General features: G+C 36.6%; 1 protein-coding gene across 3 annotated transcripts in view; it reads left to right on the top strand.

The window, feature by feature from the left end:
• Positions 1-26,535, top strand: part of atg16l2 (autophagy related 16 like 2) — an 81,335-nt gene that overhangs the window by 10,422 nt on the left and 44,378 nt on the right. For 2 of the 3 annotated variants that reach the window (XM_036962083.2, XM_090218983.1), the window contains exons 3-8: positions 1,433-1,508; positions 2,761-2,834; positions 5,428-5,679; positions 8,305-8,370; positions 9,196-9,276; positions 12,079-12,135. In XM_036962083.2, the coding sequence (XP_036817978.1) occupies positions 1,433-1,508; positions 2,761-2,834; positions 5,428-5,679; positions 8,305-8,370; positions 9,196-9,276; positions 12,079-12,135 (606 nt within the window). The remainder of the gene's footprint in view (positions 1-1,432; positions 1,509-2,760; positions 2,835-5,427; positions 5,680-8,304; positions 8,371-9,195; positions 9,277-12,078; positions 12,136-26,535) is intronic. The other variant, XM_036962084.2, reaches the window with a different exon arrangement.

Raw genomic sequence — 26,535 nt, 5'->3', positions numbered from 1 at the left:
AGTTCCATGTAGTCATGGTTCTATGTAGTACTGTGGAATAGAGTTCCATGTAGTCATGGCTCTATGTAGTACTGTGGAATAGAGTTCCATGTAGTCATGGCTCTATGTAGTACTGTGGAATAGAGTTCCATGTAGTCATGGCTCTATGTAGTACTGTGGAATAGAGTTCCATGTAGTCATGGCTCTATGTAGTACTGTGGAATAGAGTTCCATGTAGTCATGGCTCTATGTAGTACTGTGCGCCTCCCATAGTCTGGGGACTGTGAAGAGACCTCTGGTGGCATGTCTTGTGGGGTATGTATGGGTGGACGAGCTGTGTCAACACTTCTTACAAAAAACAAGTAGTGATGAAGTCAATCTCTCCTCCACTTTGAGCCAGGAGAGATTGACGTGCATATTATTAATATTAGCTCCCTGTGTACTTTTAAGGGCCAGCCGTGCTGCCCTGTTCTGAGCCAATTGCTATTTTCATAAGTCATTCTTTGTGGCACCTGACCACATGACTGAACAGTAGCCCAGGTGCGACTGAACAGTAGCCCAGGTGAGGCTGAACAGTAGCCCAGGTGCGACTGAACAGTAGCCCAGGTGAGACTGAACAGTAGCCCAGGTGCGACTGAACAGTAGCCCAGGTGAGACTGAACAGTAGCCCAGGTGCGACTGAACAGTAGCCCAGGTGCGACTGAACAGTAGCCCAGGTGAGACTGAACAGTAGCCCAGGTGCGACTGAACAGTAGCCCAGGTGCGACTGAACAGTAGCCCAGGTGCGACATGAACAGTAGCCCAGGTGCGACATGAACAGTAGCCCAGGTGCGACATGAACAGTAGCCCAGGTGAGACTGAACAGTAGCCCAGGTGCGACTGAACAGTAGCCCAGGTGAGACTGAACAGTAGCCCAGGTGCGACTGAACAGTAGCCCAGGTGCGACTGAACAGTAGCCCAGGTGAGGCTGAACAGTAGCCCAGGTGCGACATGAACAGTAGCCCAGGTGAGACTGAACAGTAGCCCAGGTGAGACTGAACAGTAGCCCAGGTGAGGCTGAACAGTAGCCCAGGTGCGACATGAACAGTAGCCCAGGTGAGACTGAACAGTAGCCCAGGTGCGACTGAACAGTAGCCCAGGTGCGACTGAACAGTAGCCCAGGTGCGACATGAACAGTAGCCCAGGTGCGACATGAACAGTAGCCCAGGTGCGACATGAACAGTAGCCCAGGTGCGACATGAACAGTAGCCCAGGTGCGACATGAACAGTAGCCCAGGTGCGACATGAACAGTAGCCCAGGTGCGACATGAACAGTAGCCCAGGTGCGACATGAACAGTAGCCCAGGTGCGACATGAACAGTAGCCCAGGTGCGACATGAACAGTAGCCCAGGTGCGACTGTGGGTTTCCTGTCTCGAGACCCTAACCCGTGAACGTGTCTTTGACCTCAACAGGTACCCTGCCTCCTCCAACGACTCCTTGACGTCTCTGATTTCCAAGAATGACGATCTGAAGAAAACAACTGGGGAGGTAGGAAACAGGAAGTAAAACCGTGTTGACGATTTACGACCGAGACACAGGCAGGGACTCTGATTTGACGTTATGCTGTCGACAGTACTTTCAGTTGTTGACACTTGTGCCGAATCATTCAGAGAGCAGCAGTGTTGAAAATCACCCCTGCTGGCAACATCGCCTTATATTTGCAGTATTTCTACAAGGCGTAGTCTCCACCAATCTGTCATAAAACGTGGCGTGTGTGTTGTGTTTTGATACTGTCTGTCAGTGATATACCCAGAAAGAGAGACGAAACCAGGAAGCAGACATCCTGCCTTGTTCTGGTCCTGTGAATGGTGTGCTCATTATTCTACTGTGAAAGGAAACAACAGTTTGTTGCTCATCTCTTGTCTTTTATATCGTCTGCATAGAGATACAATATCTTTCAATACAATGCCAGATAACTGTGTATTTCTACTGTGAGTCTTTAGTTGACAGACTTTACTGTGAGTCTCTACTTTGTTTCTAGTTGACAGACTCTACTGTGTGTCTCAGGTTGACAGACTACTGTGAATCTCTAGTTGACAGACTACTGTGAGTCTCTACTTTGTCTCTAGTTGACAGACTACTGTGAGTCTCTAGTTGACAGACTCTACTGTGTCTCTAGTTGACAGACTACTGTGTGTCTCTAGTTGACAGACTACTGTGAGTCTCTAGTTGACAGACTCTACTGTGTCTCTAGTTGACAGACTCTACTGTGTGTCTCTAGTTGACAGACTACTGTGAGTCTCTAGTTGACAGACTCTACTGTGTCTCTAGTTGACAGACTCTACTGTGTGTCTCTAGTTGACAGACTACTGTGAGTCTCTAGTTGACAGACTCTACTGTGTCTCTAGTTGACAGACTCTACTGTGTGTCTCTAGTTGACAGACTCTACTGTGTCTCTAGTTGACAGACTCTACTGTGTGTCTCTAGTTGACAGACTCTACTGTGTCTCTAGTTGACAGACTCTACTGTGTGTCTCTAGTTGACAGACTACTGTGTGTCTCTAGTTGACAGACTCTACTGTGTGTCTCTAGTTGACAGACTCTACTGTGTGTCTCTAGTTGACAGACTACTGTGTGTCTCTAGTTGACAGACTCTACTGTGTCTCTAGTTGACAGACTCTACTGTGTGTCTCTAGTTGACAGACTCTACTGTGTGTCTCTAGTTGACAGACTCTACTGTGTGTCTCTAGTTGACAGACTCTACTGTGTCTCTAGTTGACAGACTCTACTGTGTTTTTTAGCTGGCCTACCAGGTATTGGAGCTCCAGCAGGAGATTAAGATCAAAGACTCCGTACTGGAAGAGCAACATGCCAGGTGAGACTGTAGAACAACATGCCAGGTGAGACTGATTCTGTAGAACAACATGCCAGGTGAGACTGATTCTGTAGAACAACATGCCAGGTGAGACTGATTCTGTAGAACAACATGCCAGGTGAGACTGATTCTGTAGAACAACATGCCAGGTGAGACTGATTCTGTAGAACAACATGCCAGGTGAGACTGATTCTGTAGAACAACATGCCAGGTGAGACTGATTCTGTAGAACAACATGCCAGGTGAGACTGATTCTGTAGAACAACATGCCAGGTGAGACTGATTCTGTAGAACAACATGCCAGGTGAGACTGATTCTGTAGAACAACATGACTGGTGAGACTGATTCTGTAGAACAACATGCCAGGTGAGACTGATTCTGTAGAACAACATGCCAGGTGAGACTGATTCTGTAGAACAACATGCCAGGTGAGACTGATTCTGTAGAACAACATGCCAGGTGAGACTGTAGAACAACATGCCAGGTGAGACTGTAGAACAACATGCCAGGTGAGACTGATTCTGTAGAACAACATGCCAGGTGAGACTGTAGAACAACATGCCAGGTGAGACTGTAGAACAACATGCCAGGTGAGACTGATTCTGTAGAACAACATGCCAGGTGAGACTGTAGAACAACATGCCAGGTGAGACTGTAGAACAACATGCCAGGTGAGACTGATTCTGTAGAACAACATGCCAGGTGACACTGATTCTGTAGAACAACATGCCAGGTGAGACTGTAGAACAACATGCCAGGTGAGACTGTAGAACAACATGCCAGGTGAGACTGTAGAACAACATGTCAGGTGAGACTGATTCTGTAGAACAACATGCCAGGTGAGACTGATTCTGTAGAACAACATGCCAGGTGAGACTGATTCTGTAGAACAACATGTCAGGTGAGACTGATTCTGTAGAACAACATGTCAGGTGAGACTGATTCTGTAGAACAACATGCCAGGTGAGACTGTAGAACAACATGCCAGGTGAGACTGATTCTGTAGAACAACATGCCAGGTGAGACTGTAGAACAACATGTCAGGTGAGACTGATTCTGTAGAACAACATGCCAGGTGAGACTGTAGAACAACATGCCAGGTGAGACTGATTCTGTAGAACAACATGCCAGGTGAGACTGTAGAACAACATGTCAGGTGAGACTGATTCTGTAGAACAACATGCCAGGTGAGACTGTAGAACAACATGTCAGATGAGACTGATTCTGTAGAACAACATGCCAGGTGAGACTGATTCTGTAGAACAACATGCCAGGTGAGACTGTAGAACAACATGCCAGGTGAGACTGTAGAACAACATGCCAGGTGAGACTGTAGAACAACATGTCAGGTGAGACTGTAGAACAACATGTCAGGTGAGACTGATTCTGTAGAACAACATGCCAGGTGAGACTGTAGAACAACATGTCAGGTGAGACTGATTCTGTAGAACAACATGCCAGGTGAGACTGTAGAACAACATGTCAGGTGAGACTGATTCTGTAGAACAACATGCCAGGTGAGACTGATTCTGTAGAACAACATGCCAGGTGAGACTGATTCTGTAGAACAACATGTCAGGTGAGACTGATTCTGTAGAACAACATGCCAGGTGAGACTGATTCTGTAGAACAACATGCCAGGTGAGACTGATTCTGTAGAACAACATGCCAGGTGAGACTGTAGAACAACATGCCAGGTGAGACTGTAGAACAACATGTCAGGTGAGACTGATTCTGTAGAACAACATGCCAGGTGAGACTGTAGAACAACATACCAGGTGAGACTGTAGAACAACATGCCAGGTGAGACTGTAGAACAACATGCCAGGTGAGACTGATTCTGTAGAACAACATGCCAGGTGAGACTGTAGAACAACATGCCAGGTGAGACTGTAGAACAACATGCCAGGTGGGACTGATTCTGTAGAACAACATGCCAGGTGAGACTGATTCTGTAGAACAACATGCCAGGTGAGACTGTAGCGCAACATGCCAGGTGAGACTGTAGAGCAACATGCCAGGTGAGACTGTAGAGCAACATGCCAGGTGACACTGATTCTGTAGAACAACATGCCAGGTAATTCTCCTCCTATGAAACCTGTAGGAAGGACCTGTTGAAACTTGAAAGCACAGGCAAGCACAGCTTAATGTAGTTTATCCTAGGTCACTGTGATCACACAATCACATGAGCTGGTGCTATGGAAGCTGGTGGTTGAGTAGGACATGTCCCGACCAGGGGAAATGTCGTCATGGAATATCCATGGCCCTAGTTGATAGAAACTAGTATAACTGACAGAGTTGGGGGTTCAAATCAAATCAAATGTATTTATATAGCCCTTCGTACATCAGCTGATATCTCAAAGTGCTGTACAGAAACCCAGCCTAAAACCCTAAAACAGCAAGCAATGTACTCCAAATATATGCAAAGTACTCCAGATATAACAAACTGACCCTAGCCCCCCCGACACATAAACTACTGCAGCATAAATACTGGAGGCTGAGACAGGAGGGGTCAGGAGACACTGTGGCCCCATCCGATTAATTAGCTGCTTCCTGGGGTCACGGTTACTGATATAACTATCTGTGTATTCAGGATGTGTGAGGTGCGGAGGGATCTGCTGGGGGTGCAGGCTGAGGATGGAAGTCTGGCGGTGCGTGTTGCCGAGGTGACGGAGGGGAACCGGCTGTTGAAACGGGAGTACGACTCCCTGCTGGAGCAGCACCATGATATGGACCAGACCTTCAGAGAGGAGAAGCTCAGAGGTCAGGAAATGCTGGAGGAACTGGTCCGGAGGAAGCAGCACGCAGCCATCAGGATGAACAGCCGCAACGAGAGACGGGTCAGGTGAGATTAACCCTGACCCTGCTGGGGGTCAACGAGAGACGGGTCAGGTGAGATTAACCCTGACCCTGCTGGGGGTCAACGAGAGACGGGTCAGGTGAGATTAACCCTGACCCTGCTGGGGGTCAACGAGAGACGGGTCAGGTGAGATTAACCCTGACCCTGCTGGGGGTCAACGAGAGACGGGTCAGGTGAGATTAACCCTGACCCTGCTGGGGGTCAACGAGAGACGGGTCAGGTAGAGATTGACCCTGACCCTGCTGGGGGTCAACGAGAGACGGGTCAGGTAGAGATTGACCCTGACCCTGCTGGGGGTCAACGAGAGACGGGTCAGGTAGAGATTGACCCTGACCCTGCTGGGGGTCAACGAGAGACGGGTCAGGTGAGATTGACCCTGACCCTGCTCGGGGTCAACGAGAGACGGGTCAGGTGAGATTGACCCTGACCCTGCTGGGGGTCAACGAGAGACGGGTCAGGTGAGATTGACCCTGACCCTGCTGGGGGTCAACGAGAGACGGGTCAGGTGAGATTAACCCTGACCCTGCTGGGGGTTAACGAGAGACGGGTCAGGTGAGCTGCTTCCTGGGGTCAAACAGGGCCCTGAGTTTTTCCTGAAGAGTGCGGGGGGAATATGCATATCTCGAAGGACCGTGTCAGACTTGTTATTTATTTTCCTGACCATTTCATCTCACCAAGAAAAACTCTGGGCCCTAATTAAAGCCTTCAGGTTATAACTAGTTAAAGTCTACAGGTTATAACTTGTTAAAGGCTGTATGTTATAACTAGTTAAAGTCTACAGGTTATAACTTGTTAAATGCTGTAGGTTATAACTAGTTAAAGTCTACAGGTTATAACTAGTTAAAGTCTACAGGTTAACTTGTTAAATGCTGTAGGTTATAACTAGTTAAAGTCTACAGGTTATAACTTGTTAAATGCTGTAGGTTATAACTAGTTAAAGTCTACAGGTTATAACTTGTTAAAGGCTGTAGGTTATAACTAGTTAAAGTCTACAGGTTAACTTGTTAAAGGCTGTAGGTTATAACTTGTTAAAGGCTGTAGGTTATAACTAGTTAAAGTCTACAGGTTATAACTTGTTAAAGGCTACAGGTTATAACTAGTTAAAGTCTACAGGTTATAACTTGTTAAATGCTACAGGTTATAACTAGTTAAAGTCTACAGGTTAACTTGTTAAAGGCTACAGGTTATAACTAGTTAAAGTCTACAGGTTATAACTTGATAAAGGTTGTAGGTTATAACTAGTTAAAGTCTACAGGTTATAACTTGTTAAAGGCTGTAGGTTATAACTAGTTAAAGTCTACAGGTTATAACTAGTTAAAGTCTGTACGTTATAACTAGTTAAGGGCTACAGGTTATAACTACACTGAACATAAATAGAAACGCAACATGCAACATTTTCAACGATTTTATTGAGTTACAGTTCAAATGAGGAAATCAGTCGATGAAAATAAACAAATTAATGGATTTCACATGACTGGGCAGGTGCGCACTGGGGAGCCAGACCCAGTCAATCAGAATGAGTTTTTCACCACAAAAGAGCTTTATTACAGACAGAAATACACCTCAGTTTCGTCAGCTGGTCTGTGGTCTCAGACAAGCCCGCAGATGAAGAAGTCGGATGTGGATGGATTATCTAGGCAAAGGAGAAATGCTCACTAACAGGGTTGTAAACGAATGTGTGCACAACATTTGAGAGAAATACGTTTTTTTGTGCGTATGGAACATTTCTGGGATCTTTTATTTCAGCTCATGAAACACGGGACCAACACTTTACAATGTTGTGTTTATATTGTTGTTCAGTGTAGTTAAAGGTTATTTGTTTTAACTAGTTAAAGGCTACAGGTTATAACTAGTTAAAGGCTACAGGTTATAACTAGTTAAAGGCTACAGGTTATAACTAGTTAAAGGCTACAGGTTATAACCAGTTAAAGGCTACAGGTTATAACTAGTTAAAGTCTGTACATTATAACTAGTTAAAGGCTATAGGTTATAACTAGTTAACTAGTTAAAGCCTACAGGTTATAACTAGTTAACTAGTTAAAGGCTACAGGTTAAAACTAGTTAAAGGCTACAGGTTATAACTTGTTAAAGCCTACAGGTTATAACTTGTTAAAGCCTACAGGTTATAACTAGTTAAATGCTACAGGTTATAACTAGTTAAAGGCTACAGGTTATAACTAGTTAAATGCTACAGGTTATAACTAGTTAAAGGCTACAGGTTATAACTAGTTAAATGCTACAGGTTATAACTAATTAAAGGCTACAGGTTATAACTAGTTAAAGGCTACAGGTTATAACTAGTTAAATGCTACAGGTTATAACTAGTTAAAGGCTACAGGTTATAACTAGTTAAATGCTACAGGTTATAACTAATTAAAGGCTACAGGTTATAACTAGTTAAAGTCTGTACATTAAAACTAGTTAAAGGCTACAGGTTATAACTAGTTAAAGGCTACAGGTTATAACTAGTTAAATGCTATAGGTTATACCTTGACCTCCTCATGTCACGTGCAGGAAAAACTCCAGGCCCTATGAAGCATTAATGAATGTAGTCAGAGTGAGTTGTATCTGTAATGATTTTGTCATTCATTTCAACTGTCAACTCCACAGAGCCAGAGAGGCAAGTCTTCAGAAGGAACTGGAGACCGCCGGGAAGGTGAAGGTGACCATCGATGTGTAAGTAACTAGATGATATAGCCTACGTCGATGTGTAAGTAACTAGATAATATAGCCTACGTCGATGTGTAAGTAACTAGATGATATAGCCTACGTCGATGTGTAAGTAGCTAGATAATATAGCCTACGTCGATGTGTAAGTAACTAGATTATATAGTCCCATTGATGTGTAAGTAACTAGATTATATAGTCCCATTGATGTGTAAGTAACTAGATTATATAGTCCCATTGATGTGTAAGTAACTAGATAATATAGCCTACGTCGATGTGTAAGTAACTAGATTTTATAGTCCCATTGATGTGTAAGTAACTAGATTTTATAGTCCCATTGATGTGTAAGTAACTAGATTATATAGCCTACGTCGATGTGTAAGTAACTAGATTTGATAGTCCCATTGATGTGTAAGTAACTAGATTATATAGCCTACGTCGATGTGTAAGTAACTAGATTATATAGTCCCATTGATGTGTAAGTAACTAGATTATATAGTCCCATTGATGTGTAAGTAACTAGATTATATAGTCCCATTGATGTGTAAGTAACTAGATAATATAGCCTACGTCGATGTGTAAGTAACTAGATTTTATAGTCCCATTGATGTGTAAGTAACTAGATTTGATAGTCCCATTGATGTGTAAGTAACTAGATTATATAGCCTACGTCGATGTGAAAGTAACTAGATTTTATAGTCCCATTGGTGTTTGAATAGCTCTCACTAGATTGAGAATAGGTTCAAGTTTTCCCTTTTTGTATTGTAGTAGCTCATGTCCAGAGTGCCACACAAAGCTAAAGGATAATGAAGTGATGTGCTGTTTCCCTTCCAGCGGGTCGGTCAGTGCCCCGGCCTCCAGAGAAGCCTCCCCTAAGAGTGATCTGGCCGAGAGACGGACAACTAGACTGTTCAGGTAGAGGAAGGCTGAGAGACGGACCACTAGAATGTTCTGGTAGAGGAAGGCTGAGAGACGGACCACTAGAATGTTCTGGTAGAGGAAGGCTGAGAGACGGACCACTAGAATGTTCTGGTAGAGGAAGGCTGAGAGACGGACCACTAGAATGTTCTGGTAGAGGAAGGCTGAGAGACGGACCACTAGAATGTTCTGGTAGAGGAAGGCTGAGAGACGGACCATTAGAATGTTCTGGTAGAGGAAGGCTGAGAGACGGACCACTAGAATGTTCTGGTAGAGGAAGGCTGAGAGACGGACCTCTAGAATGTTCTGGTAGAGGAAGGCTGAGAGACGGACCACTAGAATGTTCTGGTAGAGGAAGGCTAAGAGACGGACAACTAGACTGTTCAGGTAGAGGAAGGCTGAGAGACGGACCACTAGAATGTTCTGGTAGAGGAAGGCTGAGAGACGGACCACTAGAATGTTCTGGTAGAGGAAGGCTGAGAGACGGACAACTAGACTGTTCAGGTAGAGGAAGGCTGAGACGGACCACTAGAATGTTCTGGTAGAGGAAGGCTGAGGGACGGACCACTAGAATGTTCTGGTAGAGGAAGGCTGAGAGACGGACAACTAGACTGTTCAGGTAGAGGAAGGCTGAGAGACGGACCACTAGAATGTTCTGGTAGAGGAAGGCTGAGAGACGGACCTCTAGAATATTCTGGTAGGGGAAGGCTGAGAGACTGACCACTAGAATGTTCTGGTAGAGGAAGGCTGAGAGACGGACCACTAGAATATTCTGGTAGAGGAAGGCTGAGAGACGGACCACTAGAATGTTCTGGTAGAGGAAGGCTAAGAGACGGACCACTAGAATGTTCTGGTAGAGGAAGGCTGAGAGACGGACCACTAGAATGTTCTGGTAGAGGAAGGCTGAGAGACGGACCACTAGAATGTTCTGGTAGAGGAAGGCTGAGAGACGGACCTCTAGAATGTTCTGGTAGAGGAAGGCTGAGAGACGGACCACTAGAATGTTCTGGTAGAGGAAGGCTGAGAGACGGACCTCTAGAATGTTCTGGTAGAGGAAGGCTGAGAGACGGACCACTAGAATGTTCTGGTAGAGGAAGGCTGAGAGACGGACAACTAGACTGTTCAGGTAGAGGAAGGCTGAGAGACGGACCACTAGAATGTTCTGGTAGAGGAAGGCTGAGAGACGGACCACTAGAATGTTCTGGTTGAGGAAGGCTGAGAGACGGACAACTAGACTGTTCAGGTAGAGGAAGGCTGAGAAACGGACCACTAGAATGTTCTGGTAGAGGAAGGCTGAGGGACGGACCACTAGAATGTTCTGGTAGAGGAAGGCTGAGAGACGGACCACTAGAATGTTCTGGTAGAGGAAGGCTGAGAGACGGACCACTAGAATGTTCTGGTAGAGGAAGGCTGAGAGACGGACCTCTAGAATGTTCTGGTAGAGGAAGGCTGAGAGACGGACCTCTAGAATTTTCTGGTAGAGGAAGGCTGAGAGACGGACCTCTAGAATGTTCTGGTAGAGGAAGGCTGAGAGACGGACCACTAGAATGTTCTGGTAGAGGAAGGCTGAGAGACGGACCACTAGAATGTTCTGGTAGAGGAAGGCTGAGAGACGGACCACTAGAATGTTCTGGTAGAGGAAGGCTGAGAGATGGACCACTAGAATATTCTGAGAGATGGACCACTAGAATGTTCTGGTAGAGGAAGAAATGACAGAAATCACTCAAAGTTCAGATGGCATTTCAAGGCCTTCCTTCCCATGGAAGAAAAAACAAGATTCTTGTTGGAAGTCATTGTCGGTGTATAGCGTTTTTACATTCTACCTCAAAGTAACTTTAGTGTGATGTTCTAATGGTGAAATTTTTATTCTATTTTTTAAATGTAAAAATTATTAAATACATTTAAAAAATGCTTACACTGCATGATTAGTTCCAAAGGGATCTTCAGTTGCTCGGATCTTCATTTGATCACTCTTTTGTTGCTGAGAATTTTCCTGCACAGGAAATGCAAGCTTTCAGTGTATTTGAGTTTTAAAAGTTTGTCATTTCAAACTTGATTTGTCCAAACAAAAAATGGATCAACCCCTACAGAAATGTTGATTAATTATAATCCAAATAATATTCACATTTCCTATTGCTGCAGTATTCTTTTCCTGCTGTAGCAAACTGGCTCAAATTAAGATCCTACATCTGTAACATCACAATGCCTACTACATCACAACGCTGACTACATCACAATGCTTACTACATCACAATGCATACTACATCACAATGCCTACTACATCACAATGCTTACTACATCACAATGCCTACTACATCACAATGCCTACTACATCACAATGCCTACTACATCACAATGCCTACTACATCACAATGCCTACTACATCACAATGCTGACTACATCACAATGCCTACTACATCACAATGCCTACTACATCACAATGCTTACTACATCACAATGCCTACTACATCACAATGCCTACTACATCACAATGCTTACTACATCACAATGCCTACTACATCACAATGCCTACTACATCACAATGCCTACTACATCACAATGCTTACTACATCACAATGCTTACTACATCACAATGCCTACTACATCACAATGCCTACTACATCACAATGCTTACTACATCACAATGCTTACTACATCACAATGCCTACTACATCACAATGCCTACTACATCACAATGCCTACTACATCACAATGCCTACTACATCTAAATTGATTAAACCATTCCTTCAAGTGTGTTTTAAACATTCTAAAAACTTCACTTCACTTTTTTCCCCCTAGGTCAGCCTCAGTAACATCCCCTCCCAGGATTCTAGATTCCATCAAAGAGCTTTTTGAGTGAGTTACATAGGCAGAATAATATGACTGTTCTGTGGTTGCATAGGCAGAATAATATGAATGTTCTGTGGTTCTATGGTTACATAGGCAGAATAATATGAATGTTCTGTGGTTCTGTGGTTACATAGACAGAATAATATGAATGTTCTGTGGTTACATAGGCAGAATAATATGAATGTTCTGTGGTTCTATGGTGGCATAGGCAGAATAATATGAATGTTCTGTGGTTCTATGGTTACATAGACAGAATAATATGAATGTTCTGTGGTTACATAGACAGAATAATATGAATGTTCTATGGTTACATAGGCAGAATAATATGAATGTTCTATGGTTCTATGGTTACATAGGCAGAATAATATGAATGTTCTGTGGTTACATAGGCAGAATAATATGAATGTTCTGTGGTTCTATGGTTACATAGGCAGAATAATATGAATGTTCTGTGGTTACATAGGCAGAATAATATGACTGTTCTGTGGTTACATAGACAGAATAATATGAATGTTCTGTGGTTCTGTGGTTACATAGACAGAATAATATGAATGTTCTATGGTTCTATGGTTACATAGGCAGAATAATATGAATGTTCTGTGGTTCTATGGTTACATAGACAGAATAATATGAATGTTCTATGGTTACATAGGCAGAATAATATGAATGTTCTGTGGTTACATAGGCAGAATAATATGACTGTTCTGTGGTTACATAGACAGAATAATATGAATGTTCTGTGGTTCTATGGTTACATAGGCAGAATAATATGAATGTTCTGTGGTTACATAGACAGAATAATATGAATGTTCTGTGGTTCTATGGTTACATAGACAGAATAATATGAATGTTCTGTGGTTACATAGGCAGAATAATATGACTGTTCTGTGGTTACATAGACAGAATAATATGAATGTTCTGTGGTTCTATGGTTACATAGACAGAATAATATGAATGTTCTGTGGTTACATAGACAGAATAATATGAATGTTCTATGGTTACATAGACAGAATAATATGAATGTTCTGTGGTTACATAGACAGAATAATATGAATGTTCTGTGGTTCTATGGTTACATAGACAGAATAATATGAATGTGCTATGGTTACATAGACAGAATAATATGAATGTTCTGTGGTTCTATGGTTACATAGACAGAATAATATGAATATTCTATGGTTACATAGACAGAATAGTATGAATGTTCTGTGGTTCTATGTTTACATAGACAGAATATATTAATGTTCTATGGTTCTATGGTTACATAGACCAAATAAAATGAATGTTCTGTGGTTCTGTGGTTACATAGACAGAATAATATGAATGTTCTATGGTTACATAGACATAATATATTAATGTTCTATGGTTCTGTGGTTACATAGGCAGAATAATATGAATGTTCTATGGTTACATAGACAGAATAATATGAGTGTTCTGTGGTTACATAGACAGAATAATATGAATGTTCTGTGGTTACATAGACAGAATAATATGAATGTTCTATGGTTACATAGATAGAATAATATGAGTGTTCTGTGGTTCTATGGTTACATAGACAGAATAATATGAATGTTCTATGGTTACATAGACAGAATAATATGAATGTTCTATGGTTACATAGACAGAATAATATGAATATTCTGTGGTTCTGTGGTTACATAGACAGAATAATATGAATGTTCTGTGGTTACATAGACAGAATATATTAATGTTCTATGGTTACATAGACAGAATAATATGAATGTTCTGTGGTTACATAGACAGAATAATATGAATGTTCTGTGGTTCTATGGTTACATAGACAGAATAATATGAATGTTCTGTGGTTACATAGACAGAATAATATGAATGTTCTATGGTTACATAGACAGAATAATATGAATGTTCTATGGTTACATAGACAGAATAATATGAATGTTCTGTGGTTCTATGGTTACATAGACAGAATAATATGAATGTTCTGTGGTTACATAGACAGAATAATATGAATGTTCTGTGGTTCTATGGTTACATAGGCAGAATAATATGAATGTTCTGTGGTTACATAGACAGAATAATATGAATGTTCTGTGGTTACATAGACAGAATAATATGAATGTTCTGTGGTTACATAGACAGAATAATATGAATGTTCTATGGTTACATAGACAGAATAATATGAATGTTCTGTGGTTCTATGGTTACATAGACAGAATAATATGAATGTTCTGTGGTTACATAGACAGAATAATATGAATGTTCTGTGGTTACATAGACAGAATAATATGAATGTTCTGTGGTTACATAGACAGAATATATTAATGTTCCATGGTTACATAGATATAATAATATGAATGTTCTGTGGTTACATAGACAGAATAATATGAATGTTCTATGGTTCTATGGTTACATAGGCAGAATAATATGAATGTTCTGTGGTTACATAGGCAGAATAATATGAATGTTCTGTGGTTCTATGGTTACATAGGCAGAATAATATGAATGTTCTGTGGTTACATAGGCAGAATAATATGACTGTTCTGTGGTTACATAGACAGAATAATATGAATGTTCTGTGGTTCTGTGGTTACATAGGCAGAATAATATGAATGTTCTGTGGTTACATAGGCAGAATACTATGAATACTCTGTGGTTCTATGGTTACATAGGCAGAATAATATGAATGTTCTGTGGTTACATAGGCAGAATAATATGAATGTTCTGTGGTTCTATGGTTACATAGGCAGAATAATATGAATGTTCTGTGGTTCTATGGTTACATAGACAGAATAATATGAATGTTCTATGGTTCTATGGTTACATAGGCAGAATAATATGAATGTTCTGTGGTTCTATGGTTACATAGACAGAATAATATGAATGTTCTATGGTTACATAGGCAGAATAATATGAATGTTCTGTGGTTACATAGGCAGAATAATATGACTGTTCTGTGGTTACATAGACAGAATAATATGAATGTTCTGTGGTTCTATGGTTACATAGGCAGAATAATATGAATGTTCTGTGGTTACATAGACAGAATAATATGAATGTTCTGTGGTTCTATGGTTACATAGACAGAATAATATGAATGTTCTGTGGTTACATAGGCAGAATAATATGACTGTTCTGTGGTTACATAGACAGAATAATATGAATGTTCTGTGGTTCTATGGTTACATAGACAGAATAATATGAATGTTCTGTGGTTACATAGACAGAATAATATGAATGTTCTATGGTTACATAGACAGAATAATATGAATGTTCTGTGGTTACATAGACAGAATAATATGAATGTTCTGTGGTTCTATGGTTACATAGACAGAATAATATGAATGTGCTATGGTTACATAGACAGAATAATATGAATGTTCTGTGGTTCTATGGTTACATAGACAGAATAATATGAATATTCTATGGTTACATAGACAGAATAGTATGAATGTTCTGTGGTTCTATGTTTACATAGACAGAATATATTAATGTTCTATGGTTCTATGGTTACATAGACCAAATAAAATGAATGTTCTGTGGTTCTGTGGTTACATAGACAGAATAATATGAATGTTCTATGGTTACATAGACATAATATATTAATGTTCTATGGTTCTGTGGTTACATAGGCAGAATAATATGAATGTTCTATGGTTACATAGACAGAATAATATGAGTGTTCTGTGGTTACATAGACAGAATAATATGAATGTTCTGTGGTTACATAGACAGAATAATATGAATGTTCTATGGTTACATAGATAGAATAATATGAGTGTTCTGTGGTTCTATGGTTACATAGACAGAATAATATGAATGTTCTATGGTTACATAGACAGAATAATATGAATGTTCTATGGTTACATAGACAGAATAATATGAATATTCTGTGGTTCTGTGGTTACATAGACAGAATAATATGAATGTTCTGTGGTTACATAGACAGAATATATTAATGTTCTATGGTTACATATATATAATAATATGAATGTTCTGTGGTTACATAGACAGAATAATATGAATGTTCTATGGTTACATAGACAGAATAATATGAATGTTCTGTGGTTCTATGGTTACATAGACAGAATAATATGAATGTTCTGTGGTTACATAGACAGAATAATATGAATGTTCTGTGGTTACATAGACAGAATAATATGAATGTTCTGTGGTTACATAGACAGAATATATTAATGTTCTATGGTTACATAGATATAATAATATGAATGTTCTGTGGTTACATAGACAGAATAATATGAATGTTCTATGGTTACATAGACAGAATAATATGAATGTTCTGTGGTTCTATGGTTACATAGACAGAATAATATGAATGTTCTGTGGTTACATAGATAGAATAATATGAATGTTCTGTGGTTACATAGACAGAATAATATGAATGTTCTATGGTTACATAGACAGAATAATATGAATGTTCTGTGGTTACATAGACAGAATAATATGAATGTTCTATGGTTACATAGATAGAATAATATGAGTGTTCTATGGTTACATAGACAGAATAATATGAATATTCTGTGGTTCTGTGGTTACATAGACAGAATAATATAAATGTTCTATGGTTACATAGACATAATATATTAATGTTCTATGGTTCTGTGGTTACATAGACAGAATAATATGAATATTCTATGGTTACATAGACAGAATAGTATGAATGTTCTGTGGTTCTATGTTTACATAGACAGAATATATTAATGTTCTATGGTTCTATGGTTACATAGACCGAATAAAATGAATGTTCTGTGGTTCTGTGGTTACATAGACAGAATAATATGAATGTTCTATGGTTACATAGACATAATATATTAATGTTCTATGGTTCTGTGGTTACATAGGCAGAATAATATGAATGTTCTATGGTTACATAGACAGAATAATATGAGTGTTCTGTGGTTACATAGACAGAATAATATGAATGTTCTGTGGTTACATAGACAGAATAATATGAATGTTCTATGGTTACATAGACAGAATAATATGAATGTTCTATGGTTACATAGACAGAATAATATGAATGTTCTGTGGTTACATAGACAGAATAATATGAATGTTCTATGGTTACATAGGCAGAATAATATGAATGTTCTGTGGTTACATAGACAGAATAATATGAATGTTCTGTGGTTACATAGACAGAATAATATGAGTGTTCTGTGGTTACATAGACAGAATAATATGAATGTTCTGTGGTTACATAGACAGAATAATATGAATGTTCTATGGTTACATAGATAGAATAATATGAGTGTTCTGTGGTTCTATGGTTACATAGACAGAATAATATGAATGTTCTATGGTTACATAGACAGAATAATATGAATGTTCTGTGGTTACATAGATAGAATAATATGAATGTTCTATGGTTACATAGACAGAATAATATGAGTGTTCTGTGGTTACATAGACAGAATAATATGAATGTTCTATGGTTACATAGATAGAATAATATGAATGTTCTGTGGTTCTGTGGTTACATAGACAGAATAATATGAATGTTCTATGGTTACATAGACAGAATAATATGAGTGTTCTGTGGTTACATAGGCAGAATAATATGAATGTTCTGTGGTTACATAGACAGAATAATATGAATGTTCTGTGGTTCTGTGGTTACATAGACAGAATAATATGAATGTTCTGTGGTTACATAGACAGAATAATATGAATGTTCTATGGTTACATAGATAGAATAATATGAGTGTTCTGTGGTTCTATGGTTACATAGACAGAATAATATGAATGTTCTATGGTTACATAGACAGAATAATATGAATGTTCTGTGGTTACATAGATAGAATAATATGAATGTTCTGTGGTTACATAGATAGAATAATATGAATGTTCTATGGTTACATAGACAGAATAATATGAATGTTCTATGGTTACATAGACAGAATAATATGAATATTCTGTGGTTCTGTGGTTACATAGACAGAATAATATGAATGTTCTGTGGTTACATAGACAGAATATATTAATGTTCTATGGTTACATATATATAATAATATGAATGTTCTGTGGTTACATAGACAGAATAATATGAATGTTCTATGGTTACATAGACAGAATAATATGAATGTTCTGTGGTTCTATGGTTACATAGACAGAATAATATGAATGTTCTGTGGTTACATAGACAGAATAATATGAATGTTCTGTGGTTACATAGACAGAATAATATGAATGTTCTGTGGTTACATAGACAGAATATATTAATGTTCTATGGTTACATAGATATAATAATATGAATGTTCTGTGGTTACATAGACAGAATAATATGAATGTTCTATGGTTACATAGACAGAATAATATGAATGTTCTGTGGTTCTATGGTTACATAGACAGAATAATATGAATGTTCTGTGGTTACATAGATAGAATAATATGAATGTTCTGTGGTTACATAGACAGAATAATATGAATGTTCTATGGTTACATAGACAGAATAATATGAATGTTCTGTGGTTACATAGACAGAATAATATGAATGTTCTATGGTTACATAGATAGAATAATATGAGTGTTCTGTGGTTCTATGGTTACATAGACAGAATAATATGAATATTCTGTGGTTCTGTGGTTACATAGACAGAATAATATGAATGTTCTATGGTTACATAGACATAATATATTAATGTTCTATGGTTCTGTGGTTACATAGACAGAATAATATGAATATTCTATGGTTACATAGACAGAATAGTATGAATGTTCTGTGGTTCTATGTTTACATAGACAGAATATATTAATGTTCTATGGTTCTATGGTTACATAGACCGAATAAAATGAATGTTCTGTGGTTCTGTGGTTACATAGACAGAATAATATGAATGTTCTATGGTTACATAGACATAATATATTAATGTTCTATGGTTCTGTGGTTACATAGGCAGAATAATATGAATGTTCTATGGTTACATAGACAGAATAATATGAGTGTTCTGTGGTTACATAGACAGAATAATATGAATGTTCTGTGGTTACATAGACAGAATAATATGAATGTTCTATGGTTACATAGACAGAATAATATGAATGTTCTATGGTTACATAGACAGAATAATATGAATGTTCTGTGGTTACATAGACAGAATAATATGAATGTTCTATGGTTACATAGGCAGAATAATATGAATGTTCTGTGGTTACATAGACAGAATAATATGAATGTTCTGTGGTTACATAGACAGAATAATATGAGTGTTCTGTGGTTACATAGACAGAATAATATGAATGTTCTGTGGTTACATAGACAGAATAATATGAATGTTCTATGGTTACATAGATAGAATAATATGAGTGTTCTGTGGTTCTATGGTTACATAGACAGAATAATATGAATGTTCTATGGTTACATAGACAGAATAATATGAATGTTCTGTGGTTACATAGATAGAATAATATGAATGTTCTATGGTTACATAGACAGAATAATATGAGTGTTCTGTGGTTACATAGACAGAATAATATGAATGTTCTATGGTTACATAGATAGAATAATATGAATGTTCTGTGGTTCTGTGGTTACATAGACAGAATAATATGAATGTTCTATGGTTACATAGACAGAATAATATGAGTGTTCTGTGGTTACATAGGCAGAATAATATGAATGTTCTGTGGTTACATAGACAGAATAATATGAATGTTCTGTGGTTCTGTGGTTACATAGACAGAATAATATGAATGTTCTGTGGTTACATAGACAGAATAATATGAATGTTCTGTGGTTACATAGACAGAATAATATGAATGTTCTATGGTTACATAGACAGAATAATATGAATGTTCTATGGTTACATAGACAGAATAATATGAATGTTCTGTGGTTACATAGACAGAATAATATGAATGTTCTATGGTTACATAGGCAGAATAATATGAATGTTCTGTGGTTACATAGACAGAATAATATGAATGTTCTGTGGTTACATAGACAGAATAATATGAGTGTTCTGTGGTTACATAGACAGAATAATATGAATGTTCTGTGGTTACATAGACAGAATAATATGAATGTTCTATGGTTACATAGATAGAATAATATGAGTGTTCTGTGGTTCTATGGTTACATAGACAGAATAATATGAATGTTCTATGGTTACATAGACAGAATAATATGAATGTTCTGTGGTTACATAGATAGAATAATATGAATGTTCTATGGTTACATAGACAGAATAATATGAGTGTTCTGTGGTTACATAGACAGAATAATATGAATGTTCTATGGTTACATAGATAGAATAATATGAATGTTCTGTGGTTCTGTGGTTACATAGACAGAATAATATGAATGTTCTATGGTTACATAGACAGAATAATATGAGTGTTCTGTGGTTACATAGGCAGAATAATATGAATGTTCTGTGGTTACATAGACAGAATAATATGAATGTTCTGTGGTTCTGTGGTTACATAGACAGAATAATATGAATGTTCTGTGGTTACATAGACAGAATAATATGAATGTTCTATGGTTACATAGATAGAATAATATGAGTGTTCTGTGGTTCTATGGTTACATAGACAGAATAATATGAATGTTCTATGGTTACATAGACAGAATAATATGAATGTTCTGTGGTTACATAGATAGAATAATATGAATGTTCTGTGGTTACATAGATAGAATAATATGAATGTTCTATGGTTACATAGACAGAATAATATGAATGTTCTATGGTTACATAGATAGAATAATATGAGTGTTCTGTGGTTCTATGGTTACATAGGCAGAATAATATGAATGTTCTATGGTTACATAGACAGAATAATATGAGTGTTCTGTGGTTACATAGACAGAATAATATGAATGTTCTGTGGTTACATAGACAGAATAATATGAATGTTCTATGGTTACATAGACAGAATAATATGAATGTTCTATGGTTACATAGACAGAATAATATGAATGTTCTGTGGTTACATAGACAGAATAATATGAATGTTCTATGGTTACATAGGCAGAATAATATGAATGTTCTGTGGTTACATAGACAGAATAATATGAATGTTCTGTGGTTACATAGACAGAATAATATGAGTGTTCTGTGGTTACATAGACAGAATAATATGAATGTTCTGTGGTTACATAGACAGAATAATATGAATGTTCTATGGTTACATAGATAGAATAATATGAGTGTTCTGTGGTTCTATGGTTACATAGACAGAATAATATGAATGTTCTATGGTTACATAGACAGAATAATATGAATGTTCTGTGGTTACATAGATAGAATAATATGAATGTTCTATGGTTACATAGACAGAATAATATGAGTGTTCTGTGGTTACATAGACAGAATAATATGAATGTTCTATGGTTACATAGATAGAATAATATGAATGTTCTGTGGTTCTGTGGTTACATAGACAGAATAATATGAATGTTCTATGGTTACATAGACAGAATAATATGAGTGTTCTGTGGTTACATAGGCAGAATAATATGAATGTTCTGTGGTTACATAGACAGAATAATATGAATGTTCTGTGGTTCTGTGGTTACATAGACAGAATAATATGAATGTTCTGTGGTTACATTGACAGAATAATATGAATGTTCTATGGTTACATAGATAGAATAATATGAGTGTTCTGTGGTTCTATGGTTACATAGACAGAATAATATGAATGTTCTATGGTTACATAGACAGAATAATATGAATGTTCTGTGGTTACATAGATAGAATAATATGAATGTTCTGTGGTTACATAGATAGAATAATATGAATGTTCTATGGTTACATAGATAGAATAATATGAATGTTCTGTGGTTCTGTGGTTACATAGACAGAATAATATGAATGTTCTATGGTTACATAGACAGAATAATATGAGTGTTCTGTGGTTACATAGGCAGAATAATATGAATGTTCTGTGGTTACATAGACAGAATAATATGAATGTTCTGTGGTTCTGTGGTTACATAGACAGAATAATATGAATGTTCTGTGGTTACATAGACAGAATAATATGAATGTTCTGTGGTTACATAGACAGAATATATTAATGTTCTATGGTTACATAGATATAATAATATGAATGTTCTGTGGTTACATAGACAGAATAATATGAATGTTCTATGGTTACATAGACAGAATAATATGAATGTTCTGTGGTTCTGTGGTTACATAGACAGAATAATATGAATGTTCTGTGGTTACATAGACAGAATATATTAATGTTCTATGGTTACATAGATATAATAATATGAATGTTCTGTGGTTACATAGACAGAATAATATGAATGTTCTGTGGTTACATAGACAGAATAATATGAATGTTCTATGGTTACATAGATAGAATAATATGAGTGTTCTGTGGTTCTATGGTTACATAGACAGAATAATATGAATGTTCTATGGTTACATAGACAGAATAATATGAATGTTCTGTGGTTACATAGATAGAATAATATGAATGTTCTGTGGTTACATAGATAGAATAATATGAATGTTCTATGGTTACATAGACAGAATAATATGAATGTTCTATGGTTACATAGACAGAATAATATGAATATTCTGTGGTTCTGTGGTTACATAGACAGAATAATATGAATGTTCTGTGGTTACATAGACAGAATATATTAATGTTCTATGGTTACATATATATAATAATATGAATGTTCTGTGGTTACATAGACAGAATAATATGAATGTTCTATGGTTACATAGACAGAATAATATGAATGTTCTGTGGTTCTATGGTTACATAGACAGAATAATATGAATGTTCTGTGGTTACATAGACAGAATAATATGAATGTTCTGTGGTTACATAGACAGAATAATATGAATGTTCTGTGGTTACATAGACAGAATATATTAATGTTCTATGGTTACATAGATATAATAATATGAATGTTCTGTGGTTACATAGACAGAATAATATGAATGTTCTATGGTTACATAGACAGAATAATATGAATGTTCTGTGGTTCTATGGTTACATAGACAGAATAATATGAATGTTCTGTGGTTACATAGATAGAATAATATGAATGTTCTGTGGTTACATAGACAGAATAATATGAATGTTCTATGGTTACATAGACAGAATAATATGAATGTTCTGTGGTTACATAGACAGAATAATATGAATGTTCTATGGTTACATAGATAGAATAATATGAGTGTTCTGTGGTTCTATGGTTACATAGACAGAATAATATGAATATTCTGTGGTTCTGTGGTTACATAGACAGAATAATATGAATGTTCTATGGTTACATAGACATAATATATTAATGTTCTATGGTTCTGTGGTTACATAGACAGAATAATATGAATATTCTATGGTTACATAGACAGAATAGTATGAATGTTCTGTGGTTCTATGTTTACATAGACAGAATATATTAATGTTCTATGGTTCTATGGTTACATAGACCGAATAAAATGAATGTTCTGTGGTTCTGTGGTTACATAGACAGAATAATATGAATGTTCTATGGTTACATAGACAGAATAATATGAATGTTCTGTGGTTACATAGACAGAATAATATGAATGTTCTGTGGTTACATAGACAGAATAATATGAATGTTCTATGGTTACATAGACAGAATAATATGAATGTTCTATGGTTACATAGACAGAATAATATGAATGTTCTGTGGTTACATAGACAGAATAATATGAATGTTCTATGGTTACATAGGCAGAATAATATGAATGTTCTGTGGTTACATAGACAGAATAATATGAATGTTCTGTGGTTACATAGACAGAATAATATGAGTGTTCTGTGGTTACATAGACAGAATAATATGAATGTTCTGTGGTTACATAGACAGAATAATATGAATGTTCTATGGTTACATAGATAGAATAATATGAGTGTTCTGTGGTTCTGTGGTTACATAGACAGAATAATATGAATGTTCTATGGTTACATAGACAGAATAATATGAATGTTCTGTGGTTACATAGATAGAATAATATGAATGTTCTATGGTTACATAGACAGAATAATATGAGTGTTCTGTGGTTACATAGACAGAATAATATGAATGTTCTATGGTTACATAGATAGAATAATATGAATGTTCTGTGGTTCTGTGGTTACATAGACAGAATAATATGAATGTTCTATGGTTACATAGACAGAATAATATGAGTGTTCTGTGGTTACATAGGCAGAATAATATGAATGTTCTGTGGTTACATAGACAGAATAATATGAATGTTCTGTGGTTCTGTGGTTACATAGACAGAATAATATGAATGTTCTGTGGTTACATAGACAGAATAATATGAATGTTCTATGGTTACATAGATAGAATAATATGAGTGTTCTGTGGTTCTATGGTTACATAGACAGAATAATATGAATGTTCTATGGTTACATAGACAGAATAATATGAATGTTCTGTGGTTACATAGATAGAATAATATGAATGTTCTGTGGTTACATAGATAGAATAATATGAATGTTCTATGGTTACATAGACAGAATAATATGAATGTTCTATGGTTACATAGATAGAATAATATGAGTGTTCTGTGGTTCTATGGTTACATAGGCAGAATAATATGAATGTTCTATGGTTACATAGACAGAATAATATGAGTGTTCTGTGGTTACATAGACAGAATAATATGAATGTTCTGTGGTTACATAGACAGAATAATATGAATGTTCTATGGTTACATAGACAGAATAATATGAATGTTCTATGGTTACATAGACAGAATAATATGAATGTTCTGTGGTTACATAGACAGAATAATATGAATGTTCTATGGTTACATAGGCAGAATAATATGAATGTTCTGTGGTTACATAGACAGAATAATATGAATGTTCTGTGGTTACATAGACTGAATAATATGAGTGTTCTGTGGTTACATAGACAGAATAATATGAATGTTCTGTGGTTACATAGACAGAATAATATGAATGTTCTATGGTTACATAGATAGAATAATATGAGTGTTCTGTGGTTCTATGGTTACATAGACAGAATAATATGAATGTTCTATGGTTACATAGACAGAATAATATGAATGTTCTGTGGTTACATAGATAGAATAATATGAATGTTCTATGGTTACATAGACAGAATAATATGAGTGTTCTGTGGTTACATAGACAGAATAATATGAATGTTCTATGGTTACATAGATAGAATAATATGAATGTTCTGTGGTTCTGTGGTTACATAGACAGAATAATATGAATGTTCTATGGTTACATAGACAGAATAATATGAGTGTTCTGTGGTTACATAGGCAGAATAATATGAATGTTCTGTGGTTACATAGACAGAATAATATGAATGTTCTGTGGTTCTGTGGTTACATAGACAGAATAATATGAATGTTCTGTGGTTACATAGACAGAATAATATGAATGTTCTATGGTTACATAGATAGAATAATATGAGTGTTCTGTGGTTCTATGGTTACATAGACAGAATAATATGAATGTTCTATGGTTACATAGACAGAATAATATGAATGTTCTGTGGTTACATAGATAGAATAATATGAATGTTCTGTGGTTACATAGATAGAATAATATGAATGTTCTGTGGTTCTGTGGTTACATAGACAGAATAATATGAATGTTCTATGGTTACATAGACAGAATAATATGAGTGTTCTGTGGTTACATAGGCAGAATAATATGAATGTTCTGTGGTTACATAGACAGAATAATATGAATGTTCTGTGGTTCTGTGGTTACATAGACAGAATAATATGAATGTTCTGTGGTTACATAGACAGAATAATATGAATGTTCTGTGGTTACATAGACAGAATATATTAATGTTCTATGGTTACATAGATATAATAATATGAATGTTCTGTGGTTACATAGACAGAATAATATGAATGTTCTATGGTTACATAGACAGAATAATATGAATGTTCTGTGGTTCTATGGTTACATAGACAGAATAATATGAATGTTCTGTGGTTACATAGATAGAATAATATGAATGTTCTGTGGTTACATAGACAGAATAATATGAATGTTCTATGGTTACATAGACAGAATAATATGAATGTTCTGTGGTTACATAGACAGAATAATATGAATGTTCTATGGTTACATAGATAGAATAATATGAGTGTTCTGTGGTTCTATGGTTACATAGACAGAATAATATGAATATTCTGTGGTTCTGTGGTTACATAGACAGAATAATATGAATGTTCTATGGTTACATAGACATAATATATTAATGTTCTATGGTTCTGTGGTTACATAGACAGAATAATATGAATATTCTATGGTTACATAGACAGAATAGTATGAATGTTCTGTGGTTCTATGTTTACATAGACAGAATATATTAATGTTCTATGGTTCTATGGTTACATAGACCGAATAAAATGAATGTTCTGTGGTTCTGTGGTTACATAGACAGAATAATATGAATGT

The sequence above is a fragment of the Oncorhynchus mykiss genome, chromosome 24 (assembly GCF_057628025.1).
Source record: "Oncorhynchus mykiss isolate SJ-2025 chromosome 24, ASM5762802v1, whole genome shotgun sequence".
NCBI lineage: Eukaryota > Metazoa > Chordata > Actinopteri > Salmoniformes > Salmonidae > Oncorhynchus > Oncorhynchus mykiss.
Note: the sequence above shows the minus strand (reverse complement) of the source record. Positions and strands in the feature narration are given on the sequence as shown.